The sequence below is a fragment of the Oryctolagus cuniculus genome, chromosome 5 (assembly GCF_051225735.1).
Source record: "Oryctolagus cuniculus isolate XC-2025 breed Fujian yellow rabbit chromosome 5, ASM5122573v1, whole genome shotgun sequence".
Lineage (NCBI taxonomy): Eukaryota > Metazoa > Chordata > Mammalia > Lagomorpha > Leporidae > Oryctolagus > Oryctolagus cuniculus.
In genome coordinates, this window is record NC_142871.1 from 96,584,001 (window position 1) to 96,610,552 (window position 26,552).

At 37.2% G+C, this 26,552-nt stretch overlaps 1 protein-coding gene across 7 annotated transcripts in view; it reads right to left on the minus strand.

The window, feature by feature from the left end:
* Positions 1-4,429: 4,429 nt before the first annotated feature.
* Positions 4,430-26,552, minus strand: part of SENP6 (SUMO specific peptidase 6) — a 139,631-nt gene continuing 117,508 nt past the window's right edge. For all 7 annotated transcript variants that reach the window (XM_070073877.2, XM_051855513.3, XM_089333000.1 and 4 more), the window contains 8 exons: positions 24,823-24,942; positions 21,309-21,401; positions 17,911-18,338; positions 9,968-10,071; positions 7,962-8,050; positions 5,939-6,007; positions 5,682-5,832; positions 4,430-4,956 (listed from right to left, as the gene is read on the minus strand). In XM_070073877.2, coding sequence (XP_069929978.1) covers positions 4,747-4,956; positions 5,682-5,832; positions 5,939-6,007; positions 7,962-8,050; positions 9,968-10,071; positions 17,911-18,338; positions 21,309-21,401; positions 24,823-24,942 — 1,264 coding nt within the window. In that variant the 3' untranslated portion in view covers positions 4,430-4,746. The remainder of the gene's footprint in view (positions 4,957-5,681; positions 5,833-5,938; positions 6,008-7,961; positions 8,051-9,967; positions 10,072-17,910; positions 18,339-21,308; positions 21,402-24,822; positions 24,943-26,552) is intronic.

The window sequence follows — 26,552 nt, forward strand, 5'->3', positions numbered from 1 at the left end:
CCAGTATACTATCAAGAAGTTTCATGAGAGGACATGTTACCTGTTTTGCTCTGTTTTATCCTCAGTACACAGTAGATACTCCAAGCATTAAACACTTAATATTTTAATCTATTTTTTGTAAGATCCTCTACCGCCACCATGTATATAATGTAATAAATTCTATAGTAGGTTTGAACAATTTGTCAGTTATTTGATGAGTTAAAAATAGGTTCACAATACTTTCTATCTTACAAAGAGTACTTTTTGGTACAGATTTCTTAAGAGGAAAAAAATGTTTCTAGGTATAAAGTTTGTCTATTGCAGTTTAATTCTAAAGTAAAGGATGATGGAGAAGTCAGGAGAGTTTAATCTAGCAATTAAGATATCAACAGAAGGAAAAGACTCCACCTTTGTTATTTTTATAAAATTTTTGTTTAGGGAACTGATGACTGTCTAAAATATGTTATCACCAAATCTGCTTTTTTCCATAAAAGAATCTACAAGTATAAAATAATCAGATTTTTAAGTTTTTCATTGCAATGGTTTTCCTTAATAATGGTTGAGGAAAAGTTTTCAATGAAACTTCATTTCCCTGATACTAGTGACATTTTCAAATTTCAACACCATAATATTAACTATTAAAGACCATGTAAAAATATGAAAAAAAATCAACATATCAATTTCAAAAGCATCTTCTCTCATGAACTTCAATTCACAACCCTTTCCTACCCCCACCTCAAAGTTAACTCTAGGTATTCTGATGGGTGGATTTATAAGGAAGTTTAGAGCCAGTCCAGGAGAGAAGGGTATGGTAAAATCCTATATTACAATGTGTTTTCTATTTTCCTCTTCATTCATCCTGTACATTGGCATATTAAAGGCTCTGAGATCTCCTCTAAAGAAGCCGTTTCAACTTGGTTTAAACTGTTTTCCAAATATACTTGGCATAGAATCTATTATCTATTAATAAACTAGTAATCATACTTAAGAGAATTGAGGGTCTGCTTCCTACACATTAGCTAGTCCAGATCCAATTAAAATTTAAAACTACCTTCCTTTTAGTGGTACCATGACCCCTAGGTAACCCCTACTTGAAGAGTTCACAAACCATTTAGTAAGTCATCTTAAAATCTTACCAGAGTGAATATGTACTTTATACTTCATAGAATCAATGTTCTTCCTTTGAAAATCAGGACATCTGCCAGTCTCCTATCTTCGAATACTGTAATACTTTCTCAATGCTTAGTAACACCAATTTAGTGACTTCATTGATTAGGTTCTCATGTGAGTTTGGAAAGAGGTAAAGTTAAATCATAAAGCATTTGAGGGAAGAAAACGTTAAAGCCTTTTTATCTTTGGGACCAGCAACTTGGAAGTCTTCAGGGACATACAGTGAGTGATCCTCACAGATCTGTGGCTTGTCACAAGGTGTACACCAGTAAATCTGGGAAATTCCCCAAAAATACATGTTGCAACCAGGGTTAAGACCCTAGGTATTTGTAGTTTGAAAAGCTCCCTAAAATATTTTAGTGCCCATTTCTAGAGAACAATCCTGATTTTGGATACTATCCTCCTCACTGTAATCACCTATAAAACAATTTAGCTGTAATCATTTGCAACAAGGACAATACTAACCTCTAAACTTTAAAATTTTTTTGAGCATCTCAGGCTATTGGGTCAACAGTTTCTTGCTCCAAGTACACTGTACTCTGATTTCTTGATAGTAGTTTAGGGTACTCTACCATTATTCCTTCATCTGGTTTATCAGAATTAAGAGGTAGAGCTACTTTCCTTCAAGGTTCACACCGTATGCACTTGATCAACCAATTCTTCCCCTGAGGGTAGATTTACATTTTGGAATCATTTTCACAAACCTTTCTTCTTCCTGAAAGTAGGAAAAAACAAATGTGCTACAAACTTACTGGAGTATTTCAGTACTTTTTTAACATCACATTTCCTAAGGCAGTCTGGTTGTATTTCTCTGCATCTGAGTATTTTCTTCTTACCTATTCATTTACATCCACTTGGCTGCATAGTCTATGGTATAGACTCAAAATAATCTCCCTCTCCTTTTGTCCTTAAAGTGATCTATGGAGTAGGCCTGTATCGCTATCTATTCAAAACATACAGCACTCTTCTGCCTCATTTCTCAAGGGTTCTGCTTTTTTTCTAACACTTATTCCCTTCTACCGTTACAGTCCAATACCTTTACTCCACCAGCTCCTGATTATGCATACTAAAATAGGTTATGTATTACCTAAGACTTCACATTTTTTAAAGATATTAAAACTCACATTATACTTTATAGTCTTCAGGGATCATAGATTTTAAAGAAAAATACTGAATTCATTTTAGGTACTTAAGATATAATTTAGATAATCAATTTATGCTTTCAAATGAAACCTCCTATATTTAATTAAGAGTTTCTAAACAAAGAAAAGCTGTTTTAGGTTTATATGAACCTGAAACAGTACCACTAAGTTTTCAGCTGTCTGAAGTCAATATAGCAACATCAAAGGGAAAGGACTAAACAGCACCTTTGCTCCTAAATGACCAAGAGCTGAGATACATACAAATTTTATGGCCAAGTAATCTAAAACTCTTCTAAATATGATTAACTGTTATTCTATCCAACAAGAAAACCAATACAACAGATCCATCTAATTAGTTAAGACACCAGATACTTGTCATGCAGTTTCAGTGTCTAGTAACAAACCTCTAGACCTTAAAGTTCTGTTTCACAAGTTCTAAGTACTAATAACACATTTAAAAAGGCTTACATTCACTTTTAACTACATATAGAAGTACCAGAGTACATAATTATCAAGTGAATGTGCACATACACTAAAGATTTTCAAATCTAGTTTGGAGTTCAATCTAGCAGCCTCCAAAGATTTCAATATATATAGTCATTAGCACAACTTTCAAAAATAAAATTGCACATGGGGTGGGGAAATATGCCATCTAACTGCTCAATACTCCAAGTCTAGAAAGCTGACATTCATCCATCTATATTTTTCATGTTGAAATGCAATTGACTTTTGTTGTCCCAAGGGCTAAGTTCTATTTTTAACTAATCAAAAATTAGCTAAGAGTATAAAATGTAACCATGAAAAATTAAACCAAAAACAGTTAAGTATTTCAGAATAGTTTTTTCAATAACCTTCATTTAAAAAATTAAGAATGACAATTTTGATACTGATGCTAGGTGGTTACTTAAAAAACAATATCTACCTTTGGTCTTAGTGTGATCAGAGATCCAAGAGCATTTTGCCATATTTAATTAATAAAATCAAATTCATTTTTCATATGAGCTAATTATGGTATCTGAACTAATAGCTCTAACATATCGCTAAAAAGAAAAAATATCAAGATGGGTCAAAGGAACAGAAAAACATACAATCGATAACATTAACAGTGACCCACCTTAAGATTAATTTTAATATTTTGCTTATTAACTGTATCTCAATAGACTTTTCTGGGTTGTTAACAACACATCTATCCACCCTAAACATACCCATGGACTTTATTAACTTTAGAAAAGTAGCTTAAGATATTAGAATGCCAAAGATGGCCATGTTAGAAACAATATAATTGCTGATAATCAAAATGGCCTTCTTTTATTCAATTATTTTTGTTATACATGTATCCCACCGAAAATGACTTAAAAAATATGTCAAGTCTCAAAGCTGTTTTGGCAAACATATGCAAGATCTCTATGTGAATTGTAAACCTGTCATCAAAACCATCATGTTTTAGTAATTTAAAAAGGAAACGAAAGTATATTTTTACTGTATTATGCAACTGATTGACATGTAAAAATAATCTACACTGAAAAAAATCAGGCAAAAATTTTGATGTCTGTTTACCAGAATAACAGGAACAGAGTGATCAATGAAAAAATAGCAAAAGCTATTACAAAAAAAGTAAATTCCTATTTAGGTTCCTATGTTTACACAAATTAAAAAAATGTTTATTAAGTATCACACAGATTGCAACACATTTTATGCTCTAATATAGAAAAGTAACATGGAATATTTGAAATTCAAGCTGCACTTATCAAATGTTTTAACCTGAGTCTTGATGTCTTCAGAAATGCATGTGACAATAACGTATGCAAGTATAGCTAGTTTTTCATTGTATAATTCTATGTGATTTTTCTTTGAATGGTTCTAAGTACCGTTTTTTCTTAAACATTTATGTAGAGTATAAATATTACATGTCTTGGATTCTTCAAACACTTGAGAGGGTATGAATTAATTTTTTTTGCTAAATAAGCATATGAAGATGTCTTCTTAGTTCAAAACACTTTATCTTATTTTCATGTTAAGTTATTTTAGAATAAATGTAAATGGTCAAAAAATTATCATAGATACTTGAGTATTCCCATGAATTATATCACACCCACTGAGAAATTATACAAGTTCACTAAAGAATATGAAATTAATCATTTCCTCCTATAAATATTTTCTTTTTATTTATTTTGTGTTTAGAAGTTGCAGTTTTAAGTACTATTAACAGAAAAATACATAACAAAAGCTTCCTAACAAGTGAAAAAAATAATTATAAATGCTGGAAAAATTGGCCTCATTAACATATTTACAAACTTTTACTTAATACATACTCCTTTGGAAATTAATTATATGACATTTATACAAGCATTAACATTTCAAATCACTGAGTAGTGAGCACTTCAGTTCTTTACTGTCTATACCCAAAGCTGAAAGTCATTGGTTTTTGAATGAAGAACTGGCAAGCACAGTCATGTCAATCTGAGATACTGTTGACATATTGTTCTGCTCCTTCGCCTAAAGATGCTTCTGTTGGGGAACTATCTTTATGTTTCTTTTTCTCTTTGCTCTGATCTTCCTGCAGCTTCAGAATTATGTTTCGGATTTCTTCTCTCTTTGTTCTCATTCTTGGGGGAGGAAACCAGTTTGCCAAATTCATAGGTAGTTCAAAATTGAGAATTGGATTCTGTAAATAAAAAATAAGTGCATATTAATTATAATAGATTAGTTTTAGCATTCTAATGTTAAAAATTAAAAAAAAATCAAGAACTCATTCAATATGCATTTAATCATATACTTGTAATATACCAGGCATTGTACTAGGCATTGGAGATAAAACACAAAATTTCTGTCTACATATCTTACAATCTAGATTAGGAGTTGACAAAATCAGTGTGTGAAATTTTGCCTGCTTTGTGAAATTTACATATGTAAAAATATGCAAGAGAATGAGGAAGGAAAGGTCAACAGTGGCAAATGGTACGGGGAGGTCAAGACCAGTTTTGATATAAAGAGAAGGATGGAGCCAGATTTCAGGGATTTGAAAAGTAAGTAATCGATCTGTGGTAATGGAGAGAATGCACATAAATACTTCTCCAGAAATATTAACATGAAAGAGAAAAGGGTTTGGTGAAAGAGGCTTTTGGATTATGGGAGATCTCATAAGATACAAAGAGTCAAAGTAGACAGGTCAAGTTCATCAGTGATGGAAAGAGGAAAATATGCCTGGGATTAGATAAACTACACCTTTTATGCCTTAAAATATCTCCAATTTGTTAGTTTTTGCTCCCTGGAATAATTCTTTAAACAGTGCTCAAGCTTTTGAAAATATTTTTTACTGGTTTCTTTAATATAAAGTCAAATATACTATTTTGTTATTTATTACATCAGATCCAATAAACTGCAACCCACCTCAAAGAAACTTTCTACATACTGCAATACATATACACCACAATCACTGAAGTTGTTTTGCTGGGGTACTTTTGGATTAGAGCCTTTCATAACATCTTTGGAAAAACTTCTTTTGCTTCCTTTCTTAACTTCCCATTCCACTTCTAAATACCTGCAATAATGCATACATAGTAAGAATATATATGTATGTAAACATACATAGTCCCTCATCTCTACTAGAATACAAAACAAAGTACGAGATGTGATTTTGAACTCACTCTCTTAGAATCTTGACAACATTTGATCTCGAAGGGCCTCTCAGTGAATCCATAAGTAGTATGCAAGGTCTGCAGGGTGGAGATGACCAAAAATTGAATACCTCATATAACATTACAAAAGCATGAAAAATAAAAAAGTAATATTTCAACAATAAAATTTAAAAACATTCAAAATTCCCCTCTTATGTTTCTAAATACTCAGAGTATTAATATGTTTTTGTTATATTATACAGAAGTTCCATAATTGGTTCCTAAAAATACTTCAAAGTTTGGTAGAATGTAAAAAAAAATGATGTTAACTTGAACACTCATCCCTCATACAACAAATAAAAAGTAGAAGGAAAGTAGTCCCATTTTTAAATTAAAACTAAATAAAGCCGGCGCCGCGGCTCACTAGGCTAATCTTGCGGCGCCAGCACACGGGGTTCTAGTCCCGGTCAGGGAGCCGGATTCTGTCCCGGCTGCCCCTCTTCCAGGCCAGCTCTCTGCTGTGGCCAGGGAGTGCAGTGGAGGATGGCCCAAGTCCTTGGGCCCTGCACCCCATGGGAGACCAGGAGAAGCACCTGGCTCCTGCCATTGGATCAGCGCGGTGTGCCGGCCGCAGTGTGCCGGCCACGGCAGCCATTGGAGGGTGAACCAACTGTAAAGGAAGACCTTTCTCTCTGTCTCTCTCACTGTCCACTCTGCCTGTCAAAAAAAAAAAAAAATTAAATTAAAAAAAATTAAAAAAAAAAATAAATAAAAACAGGGAATCATCACATATAAGAATCAATTTAGGATGATGCAGGTTTTTTTGGTGAAATTCTACTTTAGAACAATGTTTAACTCAGATTCAAACATTAAGTTTTTTTGTTCTATTTTATTTTTATTTATTTGAAAGAGCTACAGAGAGATGTAGAGACAGAGAGAGAAGTCTTCACTCCCCAGATGGCTGCAATAGCTGAAGTTGTGCTGATCTGAAGCTAGGAGCCAGGAGCTTCCTCCAGGTCTCCCATGTGGGCACAGGGGCCCAAGGTCTTGGGCCATCCTCTAGTGCTTTCCCGGGCCACAGCAGAGAACTGAATTGGAAGAGGAGCAGCCGGGACTAGAATTGGCGCCCATAAGGGATACCGGTGCTTCAGGCCAGGGCTTTAACCCGCTGTGCCACAGCGCCAGCCCCAACTTTAAGATTTTTAAAAAAACTATATTTTTATTTCATAGACAGACATTGTGGGGGGATGTTGAAGGGAGGGGAAGAAGGGAAGTGAGACACAATGATTTTTCCAAATGGCTTGCTCCCCAAATGACTGCAATCTGACACAACAGCTGAAAATGAAGGGGGTGGAAGAGATTGGGAGAACAGGCAAAGCCTGGAACCAGGAACCCAATCCAGGTCTCTCACCCACATTGGTGGCAGAAGTTGGTGCTCAACTACTTGAGAAATCAATCACCTGCTACCTCCCAGAGTGTATATTAGCAGGAAGATGGACTTGAACACTTCATATGGGACATGGGTCTCCCAAGTGGTATCTTGAGCACTGTGCAAATGTATGTCATTCAAAATTTCTTAATGGAGTTTCTACCAACATTTTCCATAAGGTCAAAGGGGATTAAGTCTAGAAATAGGTAATACTTCGGGAATAAGAAGTTCAGAGCTTCTGGAGAGAATTCAAACACATATTGACTCACTCTCACTTGGGATTATCAACCAGAATATTCCCCATGTGATGGCCTTGAGTAGCTATGGAACCAGCATAAACTCCAAACCCATGTTATTACTTTGGTATACAATGTTTCTTGCTCCAAATAAATGATCACTATTGAAAAGTGTGTGCATCTGGGTGTGCATGAGAAAAATGGAAGGGGACAACAGAAAAGATCTCTGGACAGCAAGTCCCAATTTTCCCCATTGTTCCTGGCAACATTTGTGAATTTTGCTTAAGTAACTGCTTAAAAAAAAAAACTATCCAGTTTGCTTCATTCTATGAATATATTTAAATAAAAATTACCAAGCAGTTTGCAAGATAAAACAGTTAATGCTTACTGTTTACAGATAGTAGGCTTTAAATGCCACTGTCCTATTTCTGAATTGCAGTTGTCATCAGCAAGGAATCCATCATCACTGCTGTCATCCTATAAAAGACAGCCTACTATTACTATTCAAAGTACACAACCTCAATAACTAATAATCTAACAAAATAGTACCATGAGGAACAAAAATCTTTATAACACATACATAAAAACACTTTTAGGTGATCACACACTAGAAAATGTGGTATGTTACTCAATTTCAATTATCTAATGTTTCAAGACTGACATTTTTAATGGAAAGAAACTACTAGAGGTATATAAGAAACTGTTACATCTATTTACTCAATCTAGAATATTTAAAGCATAAACATATTATGACCAGTTCTTTTTCTGTCAAATACTACTTCTCTAATTTTAGTTTACTTTTTGCAAGTTTAATTTGTTGGCTTAGACAGCCGTTTCACAATAGAACATGAATAACCATTACTTGTTTACATAATTTTTTTCACAGAAATATTTCAAAAATTTTTGCAAACACCATTCTTCCTTGACAATATATCCAATACCCATATATCCAATTTACTTGAGAGAAGATATTATAAGGGCATTTTGTCTTATTCTGTACATTCTCTTAAAGAGGCTGTTTGTGTTCTTTGAGGAAGCTTCTGGTAACTTTATGAATGGAATAAATTATAGTAAGGATAATAGTGATAATAAAGCACTGTTAAATTAGCTAGTACATAAAACAGGTGACTACTAAAAACAGATTAAGTGCACACTATATACCAAGAATGTAATTCCTATACAAGCTTAGATTCCTTATCTGAAATAATTGGGATCAGAAGTATTTCAGATTTCAGAATGTTTAAATGGACTTTATTAGTTGAGAACTGCTAATCCAAAACATATGCATCACACCGGCACTCAAGAAGTTTCACATTTCAGAGCATTTTCATTTCAGAACAAAAATATCAACCTGGAAATATTGGACAGAAAAACTCAAGCATACATCATAAACCTAGAGATATCACATTTTGTTTAGCAAAAAAAGACAAGTACAATATAAGGGCATTTTCACTAGTAGATAAAACAACCCAGAGTTTGGCTTAACACTTAAAAAAATAAGGTAACAGATTTAAAGAACTGGCAAAAGTATGCTATCAGGTTCATATGTAAGCTCTTCTCTTAAACCTTATAGTTTCCTTTAGCTGAGCTATCAAAATATTTTTTTAAAAAGATGTTATTGAGGCAGAGTTACAGAGAGAGAGAGACAGAGACAAGAGATCTTCCATTTGCTGGTTCACTCTCCAACTGGTTGCAGCAGCCAGAGCTGGGTCCGTCTGAAACCAGGAAACAGGAGCTTCTTCTGGGTCTCCCATAGGGTGCAGGGACCCAAGCATTGAGCCATCTTCTGTCACTTTCCCAGGCACATTAGCAGGGAGCTGGATTGGAAGTGGAGCAGCAGGGTGCCCATATGTGGTGCTGACACCACAGGCAGTGTGCCCATATGTGATACTGACACCAGAGGCAGTGGCTTTACCTGCTACACCATAGCACCGACCCCAATTAAAAGTATACTTTATTCTTGGTATTAATAAAATCCATGAAGCTAATGAGACTAAGGAGATAATGAAATTCACCTGTGTTAACTTTAATTATCTGCTTATGCCAGTTTTCACACATACACACACAATAAATTGGACAGAAGAAAAAAGCCACCAGAAAAATAACATAATTTTGTTGTATGCATGTACTACATAATCAAATATTTCAACATTTGCCTCAGATTAGACCAAAGGAGAATTATGGTTTATTCCACAGTGGCAAAATCATCAAGAAGAGCACTAATATATTTATCTCAGCAACTTCTGACTTGAAAACTGAATTTGTGTTTTGAGATGTGACTCAAATCCAGAAACCATAATGGAGTTTTGGTTGAAAGAACTGCTTATAGAACTTGAAAGAAAAATCTGTAATTAGATAAAACATTAGAAATTTTTCCCCAGCATTAAATTTTACCTGGTTATCTTGATCTTCTGAGAAGTCAATAAGTTCCTCATCAAGCATTTTACCACTTTCAGTTGATTCATCACTGTAATTTAGTCTGATTTTGCTTAAGCCATCTGTATCAATAAGAAATATCATACAATATTTAAAAAGGTCATGCCTAAAACTCATAGGATACAATGCTGAAATTAATGTTAACATTAATGATGTAGTACTTACGGATATAAAATCTGCTTTAGCATGAAATACCACAAATATGAAATAAGGTACTTTAAATAAAAACCAGATAGACATCTCAATTATACAGCTGTACTACTTAGACCTTAAGATTCATTAAATTTGAAATCTAGGTATCAGTTAAATGATTAAATATAGGCATACTTAAAAACACATGTCGAGCCAGCGCTGCGGCTCACTAGGCTAATCCTCTGCTTTGCGGCGCCGGCACACCAGGTTCTAGTCCCTGTCAGGGCGCCGGATTCTGTCCCGGTTGCCCCTCTTCCAGGCCAGCTCTCTGCTGTGGCCAGGGAGTGCAGTGAATTGCACCCCATGGGAGACCAGGATAAGTACCTGGCTCCTGCCATCGGATTAGCGCGGTGCGCCGGCCGTGGCAGCCATTGGAGGGTGAACCAACGGCAAAAAGGAAGACCTTTCTCTCTGTCTCTCTCTCTCACTGTCCACTCTGCCTATCAAAAAAAAAAAAACAAAAAAAAAACCAAAACATGTCTATGTATGTATGTAGGTAAGTAAGCATTTTTGTACTATAGTCTAAAAACATTATTAGATAGATAAGAGGTGGTTGCTTGGCCTAGCAGTTAATCCTACATATGAGTGTCTGGGTTCTGTATCTGGTTCCTGCCTGATTCCAGCTTCTTGCTAATGGAGGAAACAGTGATGGCTTACCGGAGTCCCTGTCGCCTATAACGCAGACCTGGACTGACTTCCTGGTTCCCAGCTTTGGCTGGTCCAGCCTTGGCCACTGTGGGCGTTTGGGGGGTGGAAACCAGTGGATAAGAACATGTTCTCTGAGAGCCTCAGGTGGTCACTGACATCATACATAAGAGCATTAATTGTTAAATTAACAACAGGAGTCACTGTGCACTAACTCCCCATGCAGGAACTTTGTCTTCAGTAAGTTGTATTGAGAGTTAACTGGAAAACCAGTTCTGTGTGTGTGTGTGTAAACTGTTGAAACTTTTATTTAGTACAGAGTTGGTCTTCTGTGTACAAAGTTAATTAAAAATGAATCTTAATGGAGAATGTGACTGTCAAGGGGAGAGGAAGAAGAGGAGAAGAGGTGAGAGGGCAGATATGGTGGGAAGAATAACTATATTCCTAAAGTTGTACTTATGAAATTTGTATTCTTTAAAGGAAAGCTTGGAGGGGCTTTTTTTTTTTTTAAGATTTATATATTTATTTGAAAGTCAGAGTTACACAGAAAGAGAAGGAGAGGCAGAGTGAGAGAGAGGTCTTCCATCTGCTGGTTCACTCCCCAATTGACCGCAATGGCTGGAGCTGTGCCAATCCAAAGGCAGGAGCTTCTAGCGGGTCTGCCACCTGGGTACAGGGGCCCAAAGACTTAGGCATTCTTCTACTGCTTTCCCAGGCCAAAAAAGAGAGCTGGATCGGAAGTGAAGCAGCCAGGACTCAAACCAACGCCCATTTGGGATGCCAACATTGCAGGCAGTGGTTTTACCTGCTATTATGCCACAGCGCTGGCCCCCGAAATTTGTATTCCTTAAAAAATAAATAAAAAAAAAAGCAAAGCAAAAAAAAGAACATGTTCTCTCTGTTACTATCTCATTTTCTCTCCCTCTAAGTAAATAGTAAATTAGATAGATATGCTTGGTTTTGGACAATAAAAATATAAAAATGAAAACAATCATCATGTAAATGTAGGTCCGGGCAGTAAAAGAAAGTAAATGATTCATAGGAAAAAGTGAAGTGGATACTTTTAAAAGTCTGTGCCAAGAATCCAAATTCTTAGAAATCATTTCTTTTCCTGAGAGAAGCTCACTTCATAAAATGTTCAAAGAAACTAAGATTTATACAAAAGTAGTGAAAACGGAGACAAGCACTTTTAAAAAATTTTTTAAAAATTTATTTATTTGAGTGGCATATATTCTCTCTCTAACTCCATCTTCTGATTTACTTCCCGAATGCTAGCACTGGCCAAAGCTGAAGCTGGGAGTTGGGAACTCAATCCAGATCTGCAACATGACTAGCAGGGAAACCAATGAAACCAATGACTTGAGCCACCACTCATATGGTCTGCATTACAGGAAGCTGGAGTCAGGAACCACAGCTGGATATTCAACCCAGGCACTCTAGGGTACACAGGTATGGTTTTTTTTTATTTTTTTATTTTATTTTATTTTTTTTTTTGACAGGCAGAGTGGACAGTGAGAGAGAGAGACAGAGAGAAAGGTCTTCCTTTTGCCGTTGGTTCACTCTCCAATGGCCGCTGCGGCCGGCGCACCGCACTGATCCGATGGCAGGAGCCAGGTGCTTTTTCCTGGTCTCCCATGGGGTGCAGGGCCCAAGTACTTGGGCCATCCTCCACTGCACTCCCTGGCCACAGCAGAGAGCTGGCCTGGAAGAGGGGCAACCACAGGTATGGTTTTTAAAAAAAAATTTTTTTTGACAGAGTTATAGACAGTGAGAGAGAGAGACAGAGAGAAAGGCCCTCCCTCCCCATTGGTTCACCCCCTACGAAATGGCCACTATAGCAGGAACTGCGCTGATCCAAAGCCAGGAGCCAGGTGCCTCCTCCTGGTCTCCCATGAGGGTGCAGGGGCCCAAGCACCCAGGCCACTCTCCACTGCCTTCCCAGGCCACAGCAGAGAGCTGGACCAGAAGAGGAGCAGCTGGGACTAGAACTGGCGCCCACATGGCATACCAGCTTCACAGGCGGAGGATTAACCAAGTGAGCCATGGCCCTAGCCCCCCCCCCACAGGTGTTTTAGCACTAGGCCAAAGGCCCACCTGTGAGATAGGGATTTTAATACCAATTAATCAGATCACACAACAGAACATTCCAAAATTTTACACTGCCTCATCTTTAGGCATGTTAGTATAAAATTTATTTTGGTATAAGTTATAAAAAAGGGGTTAAGAATATTAATGTAAACAAGATGGTATGGAAAAGAAGCAAAATAAAATGCACACCTAAAAAGATATATTAATCTCAATGCTGTGATCAGAAACATACTCTTTAAAATAACTAATAGGAACTGGTATTGAGGCATAGCAGGTAAAGACACTGCCTGCGACACCAGCATCCCATATTGCGGCAGGCTTGTATTCTAGCTGCTCCACTTCCAATCCAGCTCTCTACTAATGACCTGGGAAAAGCAGCAGCATTTGGCCAATAAGTGGAAGCTCGCTCTCTTTCAAATAAATAAATTAATTTAAAAATCCAATAAAGCACCAGGCTAAATCTTTGTTATAACAGAGAGCAGGATCGGAAGTGGAGCAGCCAGGACTAGAACTGGCACCCATATGCAATGCTGGCACTGCACACAGCAACTTTACCCACTATACCACAGCACTGGCCTCAAGAATAATGTTTTACTTTACCCTTTTAGAAAATTTGCTTGGGGCCAGGAGAAGATGGCCCAAGTCCTTGGCGCTCCTGCACCTGCATTGGAGACCTGGAAGACGCTCCTGGCTCCAGACTTCAGATCGGTGCAGCTCTGGCCATCACAGCCTCGTAGGGAGTAAATCAGAGGATGGAAGACCTCTCTCTCTCTCTCTCTCTCTCTCTCTCTCTCTCTCCCTCTGCCTCTTTGTAACTCTTTCAAGTAAATAAATAAATCTTTTTAAAAAATTTGTTTTAATGAAAAACACCTATTAAATAAAATGTGTCTAAACCACAGAAATTGTGGTCATATGACATCTACCTTACAAACTAAACTACGCGTTCACTTTAAAACCAATAGAATAATAATCTAAATAATATAGTCAATTCCCTCCACTATCTCACACAATAAACAAATGAATAAACCGAGGTGGTAACTTAATCAGCTGGTCTCTCAATCAGTGTCAGTTCTTGAGAACTCATGTAGTGGGACAATGTGAAGACATTGAGTGTATTCTTGGAGTTTAATCATTACTGAAAATGCAAAGACCCATTTTAGAGCACCATTTTTCCAGCTGTGGGGCACTATTAGCAGTGGATTATAGGAGCATTAAAACAAACAAAAAATACAGTGTTACCACACACATGATACTTTTTTTGTGAAACATTTGTTTCAGAGCTCCTGAATTTTAAGAAAGATAGAGTTCATGTGGTAAAACACTAAAAATAAAAAATGCAATACCTGTAATAAAGAGATGTATAAACAGGATAAAGACACTAAAAAAGTAAACTATAGAACATAAATTATTCTTTATGTTGCTCTCCATTAAGATTTTTGAGGCTGTTTACTCAAATTTAATTGATTATTACTTAGCTCAAACACCAATTTGTAGGAGAAGGCAGTAAGACTCTGGAGCATGTGCACACGAAGCCCTAGGCTTTGTCATTTTGCTTTAAATTATGCATTATCCTTTACTTTTTATGTGAATTAACTGGCCAATGGGGACTTAATTTTTTTTTTTAATTTGACAGATAGAGTTATAGACTGTGAGAGAGACAGACAGAAAGGTCCTCTCTCTGCTGGTTCACGCCCCAAACGGCCACCACGGCCGGTGCAGCGCCGATCCGAAGCCAGGAGCCAGGTGCCTCCTCCTGGTCTCCCATGCAGGTGCACGGGCCCAAGCACTCCGGCCATCCTCCACTGCCCTCCCAGGCCACAGCAGAGGGCTGACCTGGAAGAGGAGCAACCAGGACTAGAACCGGCGCCCATATGGGACGCTGGCGCTGCAGGCGGAGGATTAGCCAAATGAGCCATGACGCTGGCACCCAGGGACTTAATTTTAAGAACTCTGTTGAAATATAATTCAGATATACAATTCACCCATTTAAAAAGTGTACAATTAAATGGCTTTCAGTACAGTTGGCCCTGTGTTTCCAGGGGTTCCACACCCATAAATTCTATATACATGGACAGATTCATGCAGATTGAAAACTATTGGGAAAAAAAGTGTGTCTTTTCTAAACTCATACAAACCTTTTTCCTTGTCATTATTCTCTAAATAACACAGTATAACAACTATTTCCACAGCATTTATGTCACATTAGGTATTTAAAGTAATCTAGAGATAATTCAAAGTATATGAGAGGATGACAAAAATGTATGCAATACCATCTCATTTTATACAAGAGACTATGGATTTTGGTATCTCAAGGGGGATCTGAAATCAATTTCCCATGGATACTAAGAGCTAACAGTATATTCACATTTGTGTAACCATCATCAATTTCAAAACCTTTAATTATCTCATGAAGAAACACAGTACTCTTCTGCTACCACCTTCCATTCCTGATGTTTCCATGCCTCGTTCTCTTGCCCTTAGGTTCATAAAAATGATGTTTTTCTCAAGTATTACATGCTAAAACTGGTTATCTAATTTGCCTTCTTTCATTCAAGTTCCTTCTTAATGAAACAGATTGGAAAATGAGCTAGAAAAGGAAGAACTTATCTGCTTAGTTTTTGATGAACTATTTTTCTGTATCTGCTAAACTGTTCCTCTCTACCTCTTAAGAGGGGCCTTCAAACAATTCATGGGAAGTGTGTATTATGAAAAAATTACACATGGACTTCAAATTTTTGTACTACATAATTATCTTTTAATTTCATTTTCCTATGAACTTTTAGAAATAACTTTGTATATCTCTCAAAGGGCAAAAAGAGGACAACTTCTAGAATAAGATCAGATTTATGTAGCATAGCACATCAGACAAATAAAAATAATACAAGAGGAGCTAGTATCGTGTTGCAGTGGGTTAAACTGCTACGTGAGATGTCGGCATCACATATGAGCCCCAATTTGAGTTCCAGCTGCTCCACTTTTAATCATGCTCCCTACTAATGTGCCTGGGTAAGCAATGGAAGATAGCCCAAGAACTTGGGCCTCTGCCAGCCACACTGGAGACCTGGGTAGAGTTCCAGGATCCTGGTTTTGGCCTAGACCAGCCCCAGCCATTGCACCTATTTGGTAACTGAACCAGTGGCTGGAACATCTCTCCCTTAGTCTTTCCATCTCTCTCGTTAACTCTTTTAAATAAATGAATAAATATTTAAAAGAAATAATATTACAAAAAGTAAACAAGTACTAACAGTATATTCATCATTCACAATTTTTGACATATTTCTGAATTTATGTAATTTCTTTTATGTCTCAAAGCAACATTTTTATCCAAAGAAAATGAAGATAGGAAATTATATAACTGACATGGTATCAAATTTAAGAATTTCAACAGAAACTTTAGATTTTCTTTCAGGTATTACAAACATGAAAAAGACTCAAGAAACAAAATTTCTCAGGGCCGGCATCCCATATGGGTGCCGGTTCGAGACCCGGCTGCTCCACTTCTGATCCAGATCTCTGCTCTGGCCCTGGAAAGCAGTAGAAGATGGCCAAAGTCCTTGGCCCGCTGCACCCACATGGGAGACCTGGAAGAAGCTCCTGGCTCCTGGCTTTGGATTGGCACAGCTCTGGCCGTTGTGGCCATCTGGGGAGTGAACCATTGGATGGAAGACCTTTCTCTCTCTCTCTCTCTGCCTCTCCTCTCTCTGTAACTCTGACTTTCAAATTAAATAAATCTTAAAAAAAAAAAAAAAACAAAATTTCTTAGAGCTGAAGAAAAATATAAAAGCAGATATTAGACTAGTGCCGCAATTCTCAGTGAAAATAATGAAAGAGAGTGAAGAACGAGAAACAAACTTTAATTGGAAATCTTAATATTCTGGAAACTAAAATATTTATTTAGAAGCCTCTGGCCAGCTGACCTCAGCTTACTGGTCTGCAAATTGAGAAAAATGAACTAATTTTGCCTTATAGATCAAAGACTCTGCAACTGTAATTTATGGTGAACACAATAAATTTCCTATGAAATAAAAGTAAATCCAAATTCCTATAAATGGAAAAATGTAAACCTTATAAAGGTTGAATATCTTGTATACAAAGTGGTTGTGGCCAGAAATGCTTTAGATTTTGGAGTTTTGGAATTTGGGGATGATTGCATATGCCAATAACTTACCTTGGAGACAGGACCAAGTCTAAACATGAAATTCATTAAAGTTTCAAATATAGCTTATATACACAGCCTGAAGGTAATTTCATACATTTTTTTAATGTACCTGTGTTCTGATCTGAGGTCAGGTGTGTAATTTTTCACTCGTGGCATCATGTTAGTGTCAAAATTGAACTTGCCTATTTTGGAGCATTTCAGATTTCAGATTAGGGATGTTCAATCTGTACTACAATTTCTTTTTTTTTTTTTTTTTTTGTCTTTCTTTTTTAAAAGATTTATTTACTTATTTGAAAGTCAGAGTTACAGAGAGAGAGAGAGAGAGAACTTTAATCCACTGGTTCACTTCCCAGATGTCCACAATGGCCAGGACTAGGTCTCCACGTGGGTGGTAGGGACCCAAACACATGGGCCATCTTCTGCTGCTTTTCTCGGGACATTAGCAGGGAGCTGGCCCAGAGATGGAGCAGCTGGAACCTAAACCAGTGCCCATACAGGATGCTGGAGTCGCAGGTGACAGCTTAACCTGCTATACCATGCTGGCCCTTTTAGGACAATTTCAAAAACTGTAATTCTAAAAAGGAGAGGAGAGGAGACTGACTGCAAAGGGAACAAAAGGAGACTTTTATGGAGTGATGAAAAGGTTCTAAATTTTGGCTGTGGTAATGATTACATGATTGCTATATGTATTTATCAAAGTAGTGTTACTGTGAGGAAATTTTACCTCAATAATCCCAATTTCAAAAACAACTGTTTAATATTTCAGATAGGATTAAAACCTTATTCTTTCATTCTTTCAAAATATTTAGATACATACCTGGATGGTGTATAGAACTTAAACTTTCATTCTGTAGGCAATTCTCATTTTTAGACCTATCAACAACTTTCTGGCATGCTGGTTCTCCTTTATTTGATTCTTCATTTTCACTCGCAGTATGATTAATTTTTTTCACACTACATTTCACATTGCATATATTTCTCCGAAAACAAGGGTCACTTTCTTCCTGCCCCACACTTGAATCAGTTACAGCTATGCCATGCTTTTTGTTTAGCATCTTTTTAATTACAGGCTTGGCTGAAGAGTTTTGTGAACTGTCCATTTCATTGGCTGAAGGAGAAGAAATACAACTGTCCTCTACAGCTGAACATTTTTGTATGCCTGCATTTTCATGGTAATGAGGATTAGGTTCATACTTTGGTTTTTCCAAACCAGGAAAACAAACAACAGCCAAAAACCAGTGTGCACTGTAAAAAACAAACAAAACTACTAAATATATTAGAAAAGTTGATATTTGGCGATATCAATTGAAATGTTTTATTTTAAAGCTTCTGTAAACAAATCTATTAAGAATGAGCAACCTACTTTTTAGATATGATAATGAAATCATCAACAGAATACAGTATCTATTCAAAATTAACACAATTTTGTTAGAATTATGTAGCCTGCATCACTTTTGTAAACAATACTTGGAAACTTTTTTCTTTTGGAATAAAAATTTCCTTTTTTAGGCAATTATGTCACTTCATAGTACCATTCCTTCTTGTGTTCCTTTGCTTTCTTTTTGTAAAAGGACAGAAATTTAGCCTCAAGATTAAAATGTCTTCAGAAATCTAATTAGTATTACTCTCAATTTTAGAAAAATAATTTTAAAAATATTTAACTGATGCCTGAAAGATATACATATTTATGGGGTACCATGTCACATTTTGATACCTGTACACATGTTGTAATAGCCAATCAGGGTAAACATATCTATCTCTCCGAATTTAACATTTCTTTGCATGAAAACATGAAAATTTTTTAATATTTTTAAAGAGAAATATAGATTTTCATTATTAAAAATAGTCATCTTAGTGTATGCTAAACTGATTTTCTGTATATAAAGAGAATCGAAAATGAATCATGATGTGAATGGAAGGGGAGAGGGAGTAGGAAAGGGGAGGGTTGTGGGTAGGAGGGACATTATGGGGGGGAAGCCATTGTAATCCATAAGCTGTACTTTGGAAATTCATTAAATCAAGGTTAAAAAAAAAGTCATCCTATTGTACAACAAAATACTAGAACTTTCTTAGTCCTACTTGTATCTTATTAGCCATTAATTTACCATCCCTCTGTTTTTGATTATTAGTAAGGGTAGGAAAACCTCAATGTTAATATAATATAGTTGAAGTCAGGTAACACAGTTACTAACAGTAACAGGTAAGAAGTTGGACATTCTCGGCTATTTATTAACATACCAAATTATTTTGAGGACCTATTATCTGATAAACACAGTGTTATATGCTGAACACAATGAACAGGCTATTGATGTCAGTGAACTTATTAGTTAAACACAATGATATTGGTCACATGGTATAGTATTCAATAAATGTTTGCTGAATTAAAAAATGAGTATCTCAATATGGATAATCTACATTCTCATTTCTGCAAAATAATAGATTACCCCAGGTTAGTATTAAGAAACAGCACTAGGCAGCACTGAGTAGAAAGGTCATAAAGGCTGGTTTCATTTTCAATACTGTAAAGGACAGACGATGAAGGCTCTTCTCTCCTGTTCTTAATTATTAATTTTCAGTATCCTCTGCTTCGGTTAGGTCAGTCTAGGGTAGTAGGAAAAGCTGAGATCCTCTTCTCATCAATTCTCGATAAAGTGACTCTAAGTCATTCAGGAATGTTAAAATGCTTTTAAAACTGTTAAATATGGTATAATACTGTGATTCTTAACCTATAGTGAGCTGTGTAACCTTAGTTTCTAATACTTTTTAACATTTCTTAGCTATTCCAAATATAGATTAAGCTACATATTTTTGGTTGTCTCACCTAAAAATTAGGAATTTTTTTTCCTCCGACTGAAAGAGAAAAGCTGAATCAGATGGTCACTTCCAATCTCTAAGAGCCAAGGTTTTCCTTTTATGATCCCTTTAATACCATTAACCTAAATCACCAGTGGAGGAAGAGTCTTAAAATAGGCAATTTCACTTAATATAGATTAGGTCCATATATATACCCACTGGTAATTACTGTGACAACTTATAACAAATGGTTTCTAAACTCAAGTTTAAAGAAAATCAGCACTATCAGCAAAGTAACAAATACAATGGGTAACAAATATATGGCAGCCCATCTAATTACATTAGTGTGTAATACGTGGAGGCTATTTCTTCACATCCCAATAGTGTAGCTGTCTTATAGAATCTTTTCCTGGCCCTATATCTTTGCTCATTCTCTACCTCTCACCAAGATGATCAGAAGCATTGTCTCTTCACGGATACAGAGAGAGATCTCAAAGACATGAGTCTCTGTCCCTATGTACTGTGAATCTCAAATTATATTTCTATTTAAATTTAAAAATTCATTTCTGACAGATTACTTGGGTACTCTGAAAGCATGTTAAAATAGACAAAATAAGTCCATTTCATAAATTGTCTAAGCAAAGGAAAATATTAGGTCATGGTGAAACACACAAAATACCAAACAGGCCCTCTTCTGCTATATGAGTGAATATTACTTGTTTATCTACCATAGATCCTCCTTTAAACCACCAAATCCAAGCTCAATTTCTGTTACAGGTCTTTTAAACACCTTTGTACTGAGAGGCCCTGAGTTGTCCAAGATGTACGTTCTCCCCAGTGCAAGTAATAAACTGAAGCTGTCCAGCTACAGGTATATTTATGGTGGTCTTTGACTGGAGGACATAGCAAAATTAAAAAAAAAAAAAAATGAAATAAGTTTTCCAATTGTTACTGTATACAATTATATTATTTAAGTATCTCCATTTACTTGGAAAACTGTTTGACATAATCAGCATGATTTTCAATTTGAGCAAATGGAAGAAATCCTACAATCTTTCCTCCTGTCAGGTTAAAAGCAAATGTAGTTTTAAACTAAAGAATCAACTTTTATGAGAGCTCATCAACCTATTTTACAAGGTAATCCTTTCTGTGGAATATCTGTTAGATCACAAGAACCACTGCTTTTATTAACCTAAACTTACTCTGCATTGACTAATAAAATGAAATTAGAAAGGTACCTCGTTCAATATTTGCAAAATTTATTCTTACGTGACACACTGGGAAACTGCAATAAATTTCTTTAAAATAGGCATATTCAATATACATCTAACAAACTTCAGAAAGAACCTTTAAAATGAATTCTTCACCTCATAAATACATTAAAAAAACTGCCACATTTACCAGAAGAAAACTCATACTCACGCTTCATTAAGGGGTACAAAAATAAAATCCTTCTCAAAAATATCTACATGCCGCGTCCATGTTTTTACTCGCCCATGTCGTTTCTGCTGTATTCTGTAAGAAAGATATACATTATAAGCTCTGAAACATCTCTAGTGCTTCAGCTTACATACATTGACTTATAAACTATTAAGGCTCAGATATACGGCTCAAGCAGTTGTATAAGACGGTTTAACAATTTAAGAAAGAAACAGGGCCGGTGCCACAGCTCACTAGGCTAATCCTCCGCCTGTGATGCTGGCACCCAGGTTCTAGTCCCAGTCAGGGTGCCAGATTCTGTCCCGGTTGCACCTCTTCCAGTCCAGCTCTCTGCTGTGACCCGGGAGGGCAGTGGAGGATGGCCCAAGTGCTTGGGCCCTGCACCCCCATGGGAGACCAGGAGGAAGCAACTGGCTCTTGGCTTCGGATCAGCGCAGCGCGCCAGCCGCAGCAGCCATTTGGGGGGTGAACCAACGGAAAGGAAGACCTTTCTCTTTGTCTCTCTCTGTCTAACTCTGCCTGTCAAAAAAAAAAAAAAAAAAAAAAAAAAAAAAAAAAAAAGAAAAGAAAAGAAAAGAAAAGAAAAGAAAAGAAAAGAAAAGAAAAGAAAAGAAAACAGTAGGAGCCAGTGCTATGGCACAGCAGGTAAAGCCTCTGCCTGCAGTGCTGGCATCCCATATGGTTGCTGATTTGAAACCTGGCTGCTCCACTTCCAATCCAGCTCTTTGCTATAGCCTGGGAAAGCAGTAGAAGATAATTCAAGATCTTGGGCGCCTGTACCCGTGTGGGAGACCTGGAAGAAGCTCCTGATTGGCCCAGCTCCAGCAATTTGGGGAGTGAACCAGTGGATGGAAGATCTCTCTCTCTCTCTCTCTCTCTGCCTCTCTGTAACTCTGCCCTTCAAATAAACAAATCAATCTTAAAAAAAAAAAAAAAAAAAAAAAAAAAAAAACCAAAAAAAAAAAAACCCAAAAAAAAACAGCATCTGAGATGGAATAAACTAGGAAAGTATGCAACTGTCCATCATTTAATCCGGGGGGAAACAGATTACTTAATTCCTGCTATATTATCACGTGCATTCCAATGTTTGTCCTCCTTCTTTCTTACTCTTTTTATAGCTATAGAATTGATATAGAAATCATACTGAGAGGGGCTGGCACTGTGGCATAGCAGGTTAAGCCGCCACTTGCAATGCCAGAATCCCAAATGGGTGCTGATTCAAGTCCTGCCTGCTCCACTTCTGATTCAGCTCTCTGCTGTGGACTGAAAAGGCAGTGGAAGATGGCCCAAGTTCTTGGGACCCTGCACCCACGTGGGAGACCCGGAAGAAGCTCCTGGCTCCTGGCTTCGGATTAGTGCAGCTCCAACCGCTGCAACCATTTTGAGAGTGAACCAGTGGATGGATGGAAGACCTCTCTCTCTCTCTCTGCCTCTCCACTCTCTGTGTAACTCCGACTTTCAAAAAAATAAATCTTAAAAACACAAAAAAAGAAATCATACTGAGAAGTATAGCAGAGTATGATTTAGGATAACTGAGAAAAAAAGAACAGCAAAAGCAAACATTATCTGATGGCAGATGAGGCAGGATAGACTACAAACACTGGTCAAAATCAAGTTGACTATTATCAACTATTATCAAGATACAAAAATTGGAAACTGCTGAAGCAGTATAAAATATATTATGCACAGCAGCCATCAACTTAAAATTTAAACAGTAGTTATGATACTACATGGATAGGAACTATAAACAAAGTAACTCAGGCCTAGGATGGAGAATACCACAAGGATACTTCAAAATGAAATAAAAGTTTCTTTTGGTACAAAAGTATTTGAAATCTACACATAGTTTTTTCATAGCAAACATTTTCCATGAGCTGTTTGGTAGACCCAAGTATTCACAGGTTTCAAAGATTTTTTGTTGTTGCAAAAGAAATTTATCTTCTAATTGTATTTTTCATGAACTTCTTGGAGTAATTCCATACTTTCTTATCTGAGAAGAACCATTCAAAAAGCTATTAAAAGTACATATTCACAGGATTCTCTCTTAGATATTAAGGATCAAACATCTAGGGTAAAACAGAATATAAGTTGTTTTATTTAAAAAAATAAGAACTATTTGTCAGATTTAGAAAATACTGTTCCAGATATTAGACCAGGAACACAGATGAATTCCAGGTAACTTGGAGGTATTACAATATTTGAGGGGCTGGTGCTGTAGTGCAGCAGGTTAACGCCCTGGCATGAAGTGCTGGCATCCCATGTGGGCGCCTGTTCAAGACCCGGCTGCTCCCACTTCTGATTCAGCTTTCTGCTATGGCCTGGGAAAGCAGTAGAAGACGGCCCCAATGCCTTGGGCCCCTGCACCTACGTGGGAGACCCAGAAGAAGCTCCTGGCTTCAGATTGGCACCGTTCCGGCCGTCGTGGCCAAATGGGGATTTAATCATCGGATGGAAGACACCCATCTCTCTCTCCGCCTTTTCTCTCTCTGTGTAACTCTGACTTTCAAATAAATAAATAAATCTTAAAAAAAGAGTATTTTGAATTATATTAACTTTGCAAACAGGTAATAGAATGAAATGATGTTATCTCACAACAAATAAAAAATTTAAAAAATTATACTTCCAAAAGGGTCTGGCGTTGTGGCGCAGCAGGTTCAAGCCCTGGCCTAAAGCGCCGAAATCCCATATGGGTGCCAGTTCTAGTCCGGGCTGCTCCTCTTCCAAATCAGCTCTCTGCTGTGGCCTGGGGAAGCAGTAGAAGATGGCCCAAGTCCTTGGGCCCCTGCACCCATGTGGGAGACTCAGAAGAAGCTCCCGGCTCCTGGCGCAGCTTTGGCCGATGTGGCCACCTGGAGAGTGAACCAGCGGATGGAAGACCACTCTCTCTGTCTCTACCTCTCTCTGTAACTCTGTCTTTCAAATAAGTAAGTTTTTTTTTTTTTTTTTAAATTACACTTCCAAACTAGAGCACAGGCAGCTGAATAAATAAACTTGTGAAGAATGAAAATGAACCCTCACTGATTTCGTATGCTTCCTTCCTCATTGCAGAATTAAAAAAAAAAAAAAAAAAAAAAAAAAAAGTGAATTGCAGAGATTTGTGTTTGTTTTCTCAAATTCTACTGGTCCTCCTTATGGGTTCCATTCTGCATCCATGGTCAACTAAAGATAGAAAATATTTGTAAAAAACCAAAAACCAAACCAAAACAAAAACTGCATGTGTACCAACTTTTTTCTTGTCATTATCTCCTAAACAGTACAGAACAACAACTATTATAACGTTTTACATTGCATTAGATAGTATAATTTAGAGATGATCTGAAGTATATGAGAAAATGTTACTAGGTTATATACAAATAGTGCATCATTCATAAGGGACTTGGCCTTGAACACCCTCAGATTTTGCTAGCAGCATTTGTCTATATAAGTGTACCAGTGCTGTTACACAGCTAAACTGAGTGAGTTAACAATTTGTTAAATATTTTTAAAGTTGACTTACGACAAATTGGTTGTTTCATGATTTCTCCTCTCCCTCTGATTAAGGCGTTTATAGAAAAAAGAACTAAATATATGAATTCGATCAGCTTCTTCTTTCTTGAGTTTTTCAAGCACCAAATATCTATTAAAAAAATCCCAAAATAATGAATGTAACAGTTCACTTCATTTTAAAAAGTTAGGAGTGATCAAATAACAAATAAACATTCATTGCTATTCCTTTGAAATCAAAGAAATTGTAGGTAAAATTTTATTCATATTCCAAATAATGATGATCACCAGATTAGATTAGCTTCAGGAAATGAAAAGTGATAACTGAGATTGAATTTATGACTTGAGGGGTGGGCATTTAGAGCAGTGATTAAAACACTCCTTGGGATGCCTATATCTCTTATTAAAGTGCCTAGGTTTGATTGCTGACTCTGCTACCATTTCTAGCTTCCTGTCAATGTACACTCAAGGAGACAGCAGGTGATGGCTCAAATATTTGGGGCCCGTGCCATCCTCTTGGGAGACCTGGATTAAGTTCTAAGCTCCCGCTGCAGACTGGCCCAAGCCTGACTATTGTGGGCATTTGGGCAGTAAGCTAGCATATGAAACAGCTTCCTCACTCACTGGCTCTCTCAATCTGCCTTTCAAATAACAATTTCAAAACAATTACGATTTCAAAGATGAATGTTTTAAAACAAGGGCAGTGGCTGGCGCTGTGGTACAGCAGGTTAAGGCCATGGCCTGCAGTGCCGGCATCCTATATGGGCGCCAGTTTGAGTTCCAGCTGCTGCACTTCTGACCCAGCTCTCTGCTATGGCCTGAGAAAGCAGTGGAAGATGGCCCAAGTTCTTGGGACCCTGCACTCACGTGGGAGACCTGGAAGAAGCTCCTGGCTCCTGGCTTTGGATTGGTGCAGCTCCAACCATTGCAGCCATTTCGAGAGTGAACCAGTGGATGCAAGACTTCTCTCTCTCAATCTGCCTCTCCTTCACTCTCTGTGTAAACTCTGACTTTCAAGTAGATAAGTAATTTTTTTTTAAAAAAAGGATTTTTATTTCTTTGAGAGGCAGAGACACAGAGACCCAGAAAACATGTACTCCCTTCTGCTGGTTCACTCCCAAAAACCTGCTGATGGCTGGCACTGGACTGAGCTGAAGACTGGAGCTGGAAACTCAATCTAGGTCTCCCATGTGGGTGACTTGAGCCATCACTGCTGATTCCCAGATTCTGGATCCACATGAAATTGAAGTCAGGAGCTGCAGCCAGAGCCAGGCATTATTCCCATGCAACTCTGATTAAGAATGCAGGCATTTTATTACGTGTTTAACTGCCAAGTCAAATGCCTGCTAACCTTGCCACCCATCCCACCAGCAAGGAACTTTCTGAAGAATATTTCTAAATTATTTCCTGATGCTGAGCTTATTCTGTTGGTTGATGGTATTATTGAGTTCTTCTATGCCTTTGTTATTTTTTTAAAAAAAGATTTATTTATTTATTTATTTGAAAGGCAGAGTCAGAGAAAGAGCAAGAGTGCAAGAGTGCTTCTACCTGCTGTTTCACTCCCCTAAATGGCTGCAATGGCCACCAGATCCAAAGCTAGGACCAGAAGCTTCTTCTGGGTCTCCCGTGTGGGTGCAGGGGCCCAAGCACTTAGACCAAACATGTGGCTGTTTTCCCAGGCCACATTAGCTGGGATGCTAGCATCACAGGTGGCAGCTTTGCCTAAGCTATAGTGCCAGCCTT